The sequence below is a fragment of the Gopherus evgoodei genome, chromosome 8 (genome assembly GCF_007399415.2).
Source record: "Gopherus evgoodei ecotype Sinaloan lineage chromosome 8, rGopEvg1_v1.p, whole genome shotgun sequence".
NCBI lineage: Eukaryota > Metazoa > Chordata > Testudines > Testudinidae > Gopherus > Gopherus evgoodei.
Window position 1 is genome coordinate 58,145,211 of NC_044329.1, and position 12,096 is coordinate 58,157,306.

At 43.2% G+C, this 12,096-nt stretch overlaps 1 protein-coding gene across 3 annotated transcripts in view; it reads left to right on the forward strand.

The window, feature by feature from the left end:
- RGL1 (ral guanine nucleotide dissociation stimulator like 1) overlaps positions 1-12,096 on the forward strand; it is a 169,635-nt gene that overhangs the window by 153,752 nt on the left and 3,787 nt on the right. For all 3 annotated transcript variants that reach the window (XM_030572037.1, XM_030572039.1, XM_030572038.1), the window contains one exon: positions 5,245-5,359. In XM_030572037.1, coding sequence (XP_030427897.1) covers positions 5,245-5,359 — 115 coding nt within the window. The remainder of the gene's footprint in view (positions 1-5,244; positions 5,360-12,096) is intronic.

The following is a 12,096-nucleotide window of genomic DNA, read 5'->3' on the forward strand; positions in this document are numbered from 1 at the left end:
AAGGGCAGCTGGAGTGGCAAAGCAAAAAAACAAACAAACCAGGGCACAAACGTTTGGTGCCACTTACTTGGCGGATTGCGGCTGCCTCCCCTGGCCATTCCAGTGAGCCTCTGAGTGGGCAGCGGCTGCACTCTGGCTAGCAGGACTCCCTGCGCTGCAGACATGCCCTGAGCAGCAGAGTGCGCGCCCCAGTTAGTGGGAGGGAGGGAGCGGGGGGGCGAGAGAGAAGGGGGGCAGCCAGGGCTTCCTTCAGCCTCCTCCATGCTGCCACACCCTACAGTGGTGCACTGAAAGTCATCAGTCAGCGGGAAGGGAAGGACGCGGGCTGCGGGCTGGCGTCGGCCCTGCTGGGTACAGAGGTGAGAACCCCAGGGGTGTGCCGGGGCTCATAGACTCATAGGTCAGAAGGGACCAATCTGATCATCTAGTCTGACCTCCTGCACAAGGCAGGCCACAGAACCCCACCCATCCAATTTTATAACAACCCCTATCCCAGGACCGAGTTATTAAAATCCTCAAAATTGGTTTGAAGACCTCAAGCTGCAGAGAAACCACCAGCAAGCGACCCGTGCCCCACGCTGCAGGGGAAGGCGAAAAACCTCCAGGGTCCCTGCCAATCCGCCCTGGAGGAAAATTCCTTCCCGACCCCAAATATGGCGATCAGCTAAACCCTGAGCATGTGGGCAAGAGTCACCAGCCAGCACCCAAAAGGAATTCTCTTCAGTAACTCAGTTCCCATTCCATCCAACATCTCCCCGCAGACCATTGAGCAGACCTATCTGGTGGTAATCCAAGATCAATTGCCCAAATTAACAATCCTATCATAACATCCCCTCCATATACTTATCAAGCTTTGTCTTAAAGCCAGGAAAGTCTTTTGCCCCCACTACTTCCCTCGGAAGGCTGTTCCAGAACTTCACTCCCCTAATGGTTAGAAACCTTCGTCTAATTTCAAGTCTAAACTTCCTAATATCCAGTTTATACCCATTCGTCCTCGTGCCTACATTAGTACTAAACTTAAATAATTCCTCTCCCTCCCTAGCGTTAACCCCCCTGATATATTTATATAGAGCAAGCATATCCCCCCGCAGCCTTCTTTTGGCCAGGCTAAAGAAGCCAAGCTCTTTGAGTCTCCTTTCATAAGGCAGTTTTTCCATTGTAGCCCGTCTCTGAACCTGTTCCAGTTTGAATTCATCCTTCTTGAACATGGGACACCAGAACTGCACACAGTATTCCAGATGGGGTCTCACCAACGCCTTGTATAATGGTACTAACACCTCCTTATCCTTGCAGGAAATACCCCGCCTGATGCATCCCAAAATCGCATTTGCTTTTTTAACAGCCGTATCACATTGGCGACTCATAGTCATCCTGCTATCAACCAGTACCCCAAGGTCCTTCTCCTCCTCCGTCGCTTCTAACTGATACACCCCCAACGTATATCCAAAATTCTTATTATTAATTCCTAAATGCATAACCTTGCACTTTTCACTATTGTATTTCATCCTATTTCTATTACTCCAGTTTACAAGGTGGTTCAGATCTTCCTGAATAGTATCCCTGTCCTTCTCCGTGTTAGCAATACCCCCCAGCTTCGTGTCATCCGCAAACTTTATTAGCACATTCCCACTCTTTGTGCCAAGGTCAGTAATAAAAAGGTTAAATAAGGTCGGTCCCAAAACCGATCCTTGAGGGACTCCACTAGTGACCTCCTTCCAGCCTGACAATTCACCTTTCAATACGACCCTCTGGAGTCTCCCCTTTAACCAGTTCCTTATCCAACTTACAACTTTCATATTCATTCCCATCTTTTCCAATTTGACTAACAGTTCCCCGTGCGGAACCGTGTCGAACGCCTTACTGAAATCTAGGTAAATTATATCTACCGCATTTCCTTTATCTAAGTAATCTGTCATCTTCTCAAAGAAGGAGATCAGATTGGTTTGACACGATCTACCTTTAATAAATCCGTGTTGCAATTCGTCCCAATTACCATTGACCTCTATGTCCTTAACTACTTTCTCCCTTAAAATTTTTTCCAAGACCTTGCATACTACAGACGTCAAGCTAACAGGCCTATAATTACCCGGATCACTTTTATTCCCTTTCTTAAAAATAGGAACTACATTAGCAATCCTCCAGTCATACGGCACAACCCCCGAGTTTATCGATTGCTTAAAAATTCTCGCTAACGGGCTCGCAATTTCACGCGCCAGTTCCTTTAATATCCTCGGATGGAGATTGTCCGGGCCCTCCGACTTCGTCCCATCGAGCTGTTCAAGTACGGCCTCTACCTCAGTTGCGGTAATATCCACTTCCATATCCACATTCCCGTTTATCGTCCCTCCATCATCGCAAGGTTCCTCACTAGTCTTATTAAAAACTGAAGCAAAGTACTTGCCCACTTCTTCTTTCTTTGTTTTCTTCTTATTTATGTGGCTGTAGAACCTTTTACTATTGGTTTTGATTCCCTTTGCAAGGTCCAGTTCAATGCGGCTTTTAGCCTTCCTCACTTTATCCCTACATGTTCTGACCTCACCAAGGTAGCTTTCCTTACTGATCCTGCCTTTCTTCCACTCCCTGTAAGCTTTCTGCTTTGTCTAATCCCCTCTCTGAGTTGCTTGCTCATCCAGTTTGGCCTACAACTCCTGCCCATGGTTTTTTTGGATCCCAAATGCCCTGCGCCCGCCGGACTCGCACCACGCCCACCACAGCCATCGGGGCCAGACTCGCCCCGTGTTATAGCCGAATTCGTGTTATCATGGGGTGCCTTATAGACGGGTTCCACTGTACCTACACTTAGCTATATAGGGATCTCAAAGGACATATAATTGTAAGGTGGCGTTATAATACAATATCCTTCTATCATATCAAATCTATTTCTAATGCAGCCATCATTATGATATTTGGATTTTAATCATAATCTTTTTGTCCCAAATTCAAAGTTTTATTTGTATTTATTAGAATTAGTAGAAAAATCAAAATAAGTTTTGTGAATATTTCAAACAGGGTTTTACTGTATGGGTTTTGGAAACTGATCTATTTTTAGTTTTTCAAAACCTTCCCCAGAGATTTTCAACAACTGTAATAAAAACACTTTTTTTCAGTATCAAAGACTAAAATTTTTTAAAATAAATATTTTTGATTTTGAAAAAAATCTCATCACATAATTGAGCGGATGAGTCAAAACTGGCACAGGAAAGGAAGCCCTGAAGCTAGAAAACCAAAATGGCAAACAGAACCCCCCTCTCTCCCCAAATCATAAATAATTAAAAACAATAAAGGAAAATTGAGAATGAAAATTTTTAAAATGGAAAAATACTGAGAATATAAGAATATTTTTCTGAAAATTTCATTGTGAAAAATGTCTAAATTTCATCCCAATTTTCTCCAAATGAAAAATGTTAACCAGTTCCAGTGTTAGTTTCAGGGATGGAAGATACAAATAACAACGTTTTATACCTGAGGTTCAAAACTCAAGGGAGGAATGTGGCAGGTTTGGCTGAGATTGCACGTGCCAACTTTCTGCCTGGAGGGAATTTTTTTTCTCAGTACCTGAAACTAGTGATTGTACAATGGAAGGTCTGACAAGCTGTTGAACTGAGCAGTATTCCCTCTATCATGAAAACTATCAGCAAGTGTGCAGCAATGCTTCCATCCTATAGCTCCGTTTGGAATCCCTCTCATCCAGCTGTAGATGATCCTCTGTGAAACATTTCCATTTAAAGGGAAACTGTTAAGATATAAACCATGGACCAGATGCACAGCCGTGCAGCTGCTGCTGGCAGAAAGTGATAGCAAAGCTAATGGATCTAAGCAATGCTCTGATGGCACAGGACTGCTATAGTCACTTCTTTATCGCTCTCTCATTTCAGCTTGCTGCAGAGTAGTCATGATTGGGACTCTGTTATGTCCAGGGGATCCCAGTTGATTGAATGATCTCCTACAGCTAGAGACATAGAAGAGGGCAGCCTTCATGATGGTCTCTTATATCAGGGACTCACAAGACTTAGAGGCTCTAGGATTGGTGGCAGCATATACAACAAAACATGCAACAGTGCTTTGTAAATGTCACTATTGATGATGCTGTCAGTAAAAACAACCAGGAGTACTTGTGGCACCTTGGAGACTAACACTAAAACCCACTTCATCAGATGCATGGAGTGGAAAATACAGTGGAGAGGTATAAATACACAGTACATGAAAAGATGGGAGTTGCCTTACCAAGTGGGGGATCCGTGCTAACAAGCCAATTCAATTAAGGTGGAAGTGGGCTATTCTCAACCAAGGGAGGGGAAATCATTTTTGTAATGGTAATGAGGCCAATGTAATCAGGGTGGCCCATTTCAAACAGTTGACAAGAAGGTGTAAGTATCAGTAGGGGGAAATTAGTTTTGTCAGCTGTTTGAAATGGGTCACTCTGATTACATTGGCCTCATTACCACTACAGACTAACCTGGCTACCACTCTGAAACCTGATGCTATCAGTGTTTCTCTGGGCTGGGCCATTTTCCTGTGTTGACTTCTTTACATACCTCACCTATACCTCACCCACAAGCCATGGAACAAACACTCCATGTATTTATTTATTTATTTATTTATATATATTTTAATGGGTGAACCCAAGAAATATTTTGCAGCTTTCAGGACACCTTTTTTAAAGGAATTGATCCCTCAGGTGCTGCAAAGAGCAGTGAACTATGGGCCTGAACCAAATCTCACTGAAGACTATGGGAATTTTTCTACTGATTTCAGTGTGTTTCAGATGAGGCCATAGGTTAGTTCAGAACAAGTGACACTTCCACGGCAGACTGCAAACTAGCTACAAGGCCAAAAAATCTTCACAAGGTTTCAGAGCAAGTATTTACCCCCACTAGATTCCAAATTAATTGCTGCCTATAAGCAACAGATGGAGAAATTATTTATGTGGAAATTTTAAGCCTAGTACAAATGACACCTCATCTCTCAACACATTTGCTCAAGGGAGCTGATTATGTTATTTACTGATCTCTCAGTTGGTGCAGTATCTGTCTTCCTGCATGAAACAGATTATTTCAAAAAAGTCATAAGTAGCACATTTCAGTGCCCACCAATAGCTACTATCTAATTCCTAAGAGACAATAATTTCTTAGTGCTTTGGAAAACTCACCCCCAGACCCAGTGATGCACTCAAAGCAGACTTTTATACATCAATTACAATGTTCAGAAGAAGAAAAAACCCTCATTGCAAAATTCTTTTTCCAGTTGACTAGCCAAGACAAGACTCCAGCTGTCATTCAGAGAGCTATGTCAAAACACAACCTGGAGGCTGACCCAGTCGAGGATTATGAACTTGTTCAGGTCATTGCTGAGGACAAAGGTAAGAAAATGGCAATGCTTGCTGCTTAAAAAGCTCTTCAGATTTTGCAGGAAGAAAGTGAATTGAAGCAACTTCAGAAACACCGTGGATTTTTCTTCAGACAGCCAGTTTCGGTAGATCTGTGATTGATTCATTGATCACTACAGGCCTATCCTCCGCTTTGGACATGAGCAAGTGCAGAATGGGAGGACGTACAGTCCGAGATCCCAGCTTCAGAGTGTAAAGAGATGTGAAGTCAGGGTCACAGAGGAATGAACAAAGAGCTGGGAGTGTAGCGTGCAGATTCCATGCTGCCAAAAAGTCACAGGGAACACCTGGCCATTTCCCTTAGATCTCGGGACACACGATTTGCCTAGCTGCATACTCCTCCCAGCCTGCCCCTGTACTGACAGCATGGCAGATCCCCATTAGCTGGACTCCAACACCTATGTGTTTTCACCCTCTTCAATGGCATGTGCAAGCCACCGTGGGGAAGTTTGTCCTGCCTTGAACAGCAGTGGTTTCTGCAGCAATTTGCAGTGCAAGTTCTCTTGCACTACAGCATAGAGAGCAGCTGTTCCCTGGTTCCCTCTCACTCAGCCAGGCCTGATTCCTTTCTATCCACAGAGCATTACCCACAGCCGGTTAGTGTGCAGGTATTTCCTCGCCCTGCATCCTCACCTTCTGGCTGTCTGACTTCACTATCCTTTGAGTCCCTACCATGGTACAGAGTGGAGTGAAGCGGAGCCAACCTGCCTCCCTATATAATACGGATCCATGAAGTAGTGAGCACGACAAATCAGATAGGCACGTGCAAAGCAACACCTCCATGCAGACATAAGAGTTGCCACGCTCAAACAGACTGTCTGGATGTCTGTCTGGTCTACTATCCTGGCTCTCACAATGGCCAGTATTGATGCTTTTAGCCTGCCTAAATTTTCCAGCAGTTTCAAAGGGGCACAATATACTTTACTTCCTGTTCTTAATTGCTGTGCATTATGGCTGCACACTGTTAAACAGATGTGCTTCATCCCAAACAAGGCTACACTTCAGTGATCACTGAAATGATTCCTCTACTGTATGCAGTTTGTGAATCTATTGGTAAAGCATATTAAGATCCTTTTCCATATAAGATCATTATTATGTATTATTATTAGAGTTAAAGATCAGATGGCTAAAGCATAGTTTAGAGTCAGTATAGGGCTGATGTAAAAATGGTTTTTATACCTTCGTGCTTAGACCCTGATTCAGCAAGGTATGTGCCTAAAGTTGAAGCCTGTAATTCCACTGGTGTCAACTTAATGCTCTCTATGAATCCTGTCCTGTTAATGTGCTGAATTAAAAGTAAGATGTTACTCCTGGAATCCCTGGAAGCCCATTCATGTGCAGAACAAACTGGATTCTCTTCTGCCTAATGAATCCTCTACAATCCTGTCATCTAAGCACTGGTTCCAAATCCTTATTCTGGGCGATGGATGTAAGAGGCAGAAAGAACCCAGCCAGGTTTGCCAGATGCCAGGTGAAGTTCTAGGTCTGGTAGTTAGAAAAGGCTTGTTTAGCCCTATAAATTGAGCTGATTTGAATGGCTACAGAAGGATAATGATTCATGATGTGAGTGCTGTGCTCTCACATTTCTGACCATGACCTCCCTGTCAGGAAATCACTGTATTAGCAAAGCTCTGCCTCATTCCCTAGGATCATTCAGTTGTGCTATGCAGACCCAAGGATGTATACCAGACATGAAAAAGCAGCTCTCTCTGAGAGTCTTTTCATTATTATCTGTTGGAGGCATTCCAGCCTGCCCCTTCCTCCCTGCACAAGGCAAACCTAATGGGACACTTCATGACTATGCAAAAGAGGGAATGATTTATTTAGGGTTGTGAAATTGCATTTAGTCTCAGCTGCTGCAGAGATTCCTTGGGCTGCCACGCAGGGAAACTATTTATTGACAGTCTACTAGCCAGATTTATAAAGAGGTCTTGTTAATGTGTTAAGGTAACCCATCAGCTAGAAAAATTTCATTGCTATCACAGCCTAAGCACATATCTGGTAATTATCAACAGGGAGGATGTAGATAATGGAAGTGGTGCTGTTTTTCTGTATCACATAATGTATAAACATTTTCAGGCATCCATTCAAAAAAATTAAATCGCAAAAAGGGCCATAACTCAAAGAAACATAGTCAGATTTTGACCAAAATTGGCAGATAGCTGCATTATCAATTGTATTTAGAAGCTATGTACTTAAAGTAGTATTGTTTTGGAAAATTTGGGAACTATTTAGCCCCATGTGATATACTTTATGCATTTTCACATACTTTTTTGCCATCGGTTAAAGCAAAAGTCTGTAGTCATACGACAGTATAAGATTGTTTGTACCATGTCATTTATCAAAATACTTGTCATTCTTTGTAGCATGGATTAATCTGAGGCGGGAAAATTGCTATTTTACATTGTATGAATATTGACTACTGTCCAATGACTCCTTCAGTGGCAACTGATGTTAACACAGTGCACACCATGATGAAATATTTTCAGGATATGTTCCACTCTCTGAGCCAAGACAGGACCTATGTCATGTATGGTGAAGCAGTCTTCTGCAAAGCACTGTTGATTAAGTGAAGGAATCAAAACAGATTTGACAATGATGACCTTGAGATGGGAGGCGTGCATCATGGAGCAAATTTCATGGGTGATACAGCATCTATGGTGCGTCAGCCATGCTCTAAGAGGGAAGGCATATAACCATGGCATTAGAATCCATAAACTTATGAATGAGACAATTACTTGCTTGAAGTGGGTGGCACTTGGCAATTCCATGAACATTGATGTTCTCCCAGAAGATGAGAAGAGACACATCTTGGAGAAGGCTCGAACACACATTGAAGCTTTTGAAGATGTGGAACAGGCACACTGAGAAAACAGAATGGAAGCACAGAGTGCTCTGGCAGACTTGATGAACAGCTCCCAAGCATTGCACGAGCTCATGGACACTTACTTTACCCAAGGGAAAAACTGTTCAGATACATTTCCATCCAGGGAAAACTAGGTAACACATTGCTCCCAACCACTGATGGATTACATAGCAGCAAAGAGAGGCAATAACAAGTCCGTGGAGCTTGAGACATTTGCAGAGATGATCCCCCTATGACATTGTGGTCATATGAATTATGCCAGATGGGTTGTGTAAGTGTTAGCAGAAGCTAGATCTCTGGGAGAGGAGAAGCCGCATATATACTGTAGGAATAATCAGCATCTTTGCACAATAGATAAGGCTCTGACCTGACTGTATGTTTTAAGTATCAGAGGGGTAGCCGTGTTAGTCTGGATCTGTAAAAGCAGCAAAGAATCCTGTGGCATCTTATAGACTAACAGACGTTTTGGAGCATGAGCTTTCGTGGGTGAATACCCACTTCCTCAGATGCATGTAGTGGAAATTTCCAGGGGCAGGTATATATATGCTAGCAAGCAAGCTAGAGATAACGAGGTCAGTTCAATCAGGGAGGATGAGGCCCTGTTCTAGCAGTTGAGGTCTGTCTCTGTTGATCTGTTTCCACCAAGCATTCTCAAAACTACAATACCTGCACGAGGAAATAAGGAAACAAATCAGCAGAGCCAGATGTGTACCCAGAAGCCTCCTACTGCAAGACAAACCCAAGAAAGAAACCAACAGGACTCCACTGGCCATCACGTACAGCCCCCAGCTAAAACCCCTCCAAGGCATCATCAAGGATCTACAACCCATCCTGGACAATGATCCCACACTTTCATAGGCCTTGGGTGGCAGGCCAGTCCTTGCCCACAGACAACCTGCCAACCTGAAACATATTCTCACCAGTAACTGCACACCACACCATAATAACTCTAGCTCAGGAACCAATCCATGCAACAAACCTCGATGCCAACTCTGCCCACATATCTACACCAGCGACACCATCACAGGACCTAACCAAATCAGCCACACCATCACTGGTTCATTCACCTGCACATCCACCAATGTAATATACGCCATCATATGTCAGCAATGCCCCTCTGCTATGTATATCGGCCAAACTGGACAGTCTCTACGGGAAAGGATAAATGGACACAACTCAGACATTAGGAATGGCAATATACAAAAACCTGTAGGAGAGCATTTCAACCTCCCTGGCCACACTATAGCAGACCTTAAGGTGGCCATCCTGCAGCAAAAAAACTTCAGGACCAGACTTCAAAGAGAAACTGCTGAGCTTCAGTTCATCTGCAAATTTGACACCATCAGCTCAGGATTGAACAAAGACTGTGAATGACTTGCCAACTACAGAACCAGTTTCTCCTCTCTTGGTTTTCACACCTCAACTGCTAGAACAGGGCCTCATCCTCCCTGATTGAACTGACCTCATTCTCTCTAGCTTGCTTGCTAGCATATATATACCTGCCCCTGGAAATTTCCACTACATGCATCTGAGGAAGTGGGTATTCACCCACGAAAGCTCATGCTCCAAAACGTCTGTTAGTCTATAAGGTGCCACAGGATTCTTTGCTGCTTTTGTATGTTTTAAGGCAGCTGTAACAGCTATGACAAAACAAAGGTGTGGAATGCAGCCTTTGATCTCCACCAAGAAGCTACTGCAGAACACATGGCTGCAGATGAAATTGCTGTCCAAGGTGTTAAAAAGTAACTGAAAGAATGACAAATCCTTTTAGCACTGAACCTGGAACAAGCCCACACAACAGTCACTTGTGAACGTTGCAACATCTACTGTGGGCCCACCTGAAAGTGCAGTTTTGTGCACAATAAGAGAGACTGGCACATGAAAAATGAAGCCGTTCGTAACCAGGAGGCTGCAAAGGGGTGAGGGAGACCTCTTTGAGCCCATAGAAAGGCATAATCTCAAATCATTTGGTAGTCTCAACAAAACAATCAAACAAAAGAAGCAGTCAGCACAAGCGATAAGTATTGATAGTCAGATATTCAGCAAGCTGACAGTTTTTTTGCCCAGTCCAGAGATGTTGCTATCCAGGGTTTGATGACACGTGAGCTGGCACCAGTCCCACTTTCCCTCTTCAACTTGGGTGGATCTCTAAGAAATGCCCAAAAGAGGAACACACTGTCTTGGCTGGAGAAAAATCTGTCAGTGGTTGAGCTACCAGCATCTGATAAGCCAACGTCAGCTATTCTTGAACTTGAGATGCTTCTGCAGATGGTGTGCAATGATATTGCCAAGTGCAAAACTACTCGGGGAGCTGTCTGATCAGCTGCTGCACTCTACTGTCAGACTGCAATGTCCAATCAGATCTGGTGAGAGAGCCCGCAGGGGGAATGTCCAAATGCAAGACGTTTGGAGCCCCTAGTCTGTTCACACCATTACCAAAGCAACACTTGCAGATGATATCAAATTCAAAGAATAAATCTAACATTGCAAACTTTCTCCTCAGTGACTGGATTGTGAAGTGTGGACAGGGATTGTCACCTGGTCGTTACATATAACGACGTGTCATTTATAAACTTGCTCCCAGTACCTACGGCATGAGCAGTTTTCAGGGCAAAGAGCAGATATGCTCAAGTTGATATGACAGTCTAGAAAGGTTAGTTAACAAAGAACCGAGCAGTAGCTGAATCAAGTAGGCCTTGCTCAGGATCACTAGCAAGATTTGAAGGTAGGTACCTGCAGTCCAACCCAACTACAGCTTTTTCAATCAGCAGCCTCTGGCTAACAGGTATCTTTATTGTACTATAGTACAATCTGCAAGCATCTCTAGCTAATGCGTGCTACAAGTTTTTGCCAAGAACCAAAAGAAGTGAGAAACTGTCACTACCTTCAGGCAGCACCTGAAATGTGTAAATTATAATTCATAGACAGGAAATCATGCAACAGTTCAGTGTCTTTAGGTGGCCCCTGTCAACAGATGGGTGATGGATAGCATGGGACATCTTGTTCCTCAAATGATGGTTCTGCCACCTGCTCCAGAAACCATCTTTGCCTTTGTGCAGCATAGCTGGGAAAGTATCTGTGCAACAAAGAGATGCAAATACCACCGTGAAGATTTGGTGTGCTGCAATGCACTCAGTTGTGACATTGACGAGTGCAGCAGAAGAGCACTGAATACATCAGACAGATTCTGAGGGGGAGTGGAAATGGTTCAGCTATCTGCAAATTACTGAGACTGTTTTTGAGAATAAATATAGCTCTGGGGAGTGTTGTATTAGACATTCAGTAGGTCATAGTTATATGTAGGAGTTATATAAGAGTATACAGTTCTACATGGTTATTTACACAATATATTCACATAAGATATTCTATAGTCCTACTACTACGAATCATTACTGTTGTAGAGTAGTTTACATGTATTATCACTGCATTCAGTGATAGTAAAATGATGATTACAGTTGTACCATGTGTGCTTTAGATAATATAAAAAATATGTTTTGTAATTAAGGGATGGGGGGCTTAGTATCTACACAGATTCATAAAAATAGCAGACAAAAGGAATCTTTGCTCACATCAGTCCATTCTGTAAATGATGACAGACGTTTTGAGGTATTACATGGCACAAACAAGCTCTTGCTATCATGTGACTACAGGCTTTCACTCTAACTGAAGGCAAAAAAGTACAGGAAATTGCACACATATCATCAGGTGCTAAATATGTCCCAGACTTCTTAAAGCAGTACTATTTTGATGGCATTGGTGCATTAGCAATTTATTTAGAAGCTTTCTGCCAATTTTGGTCAAAATTAAAGTCTGCGTTATGGACCTTTTTGTGATTTTTCATGAC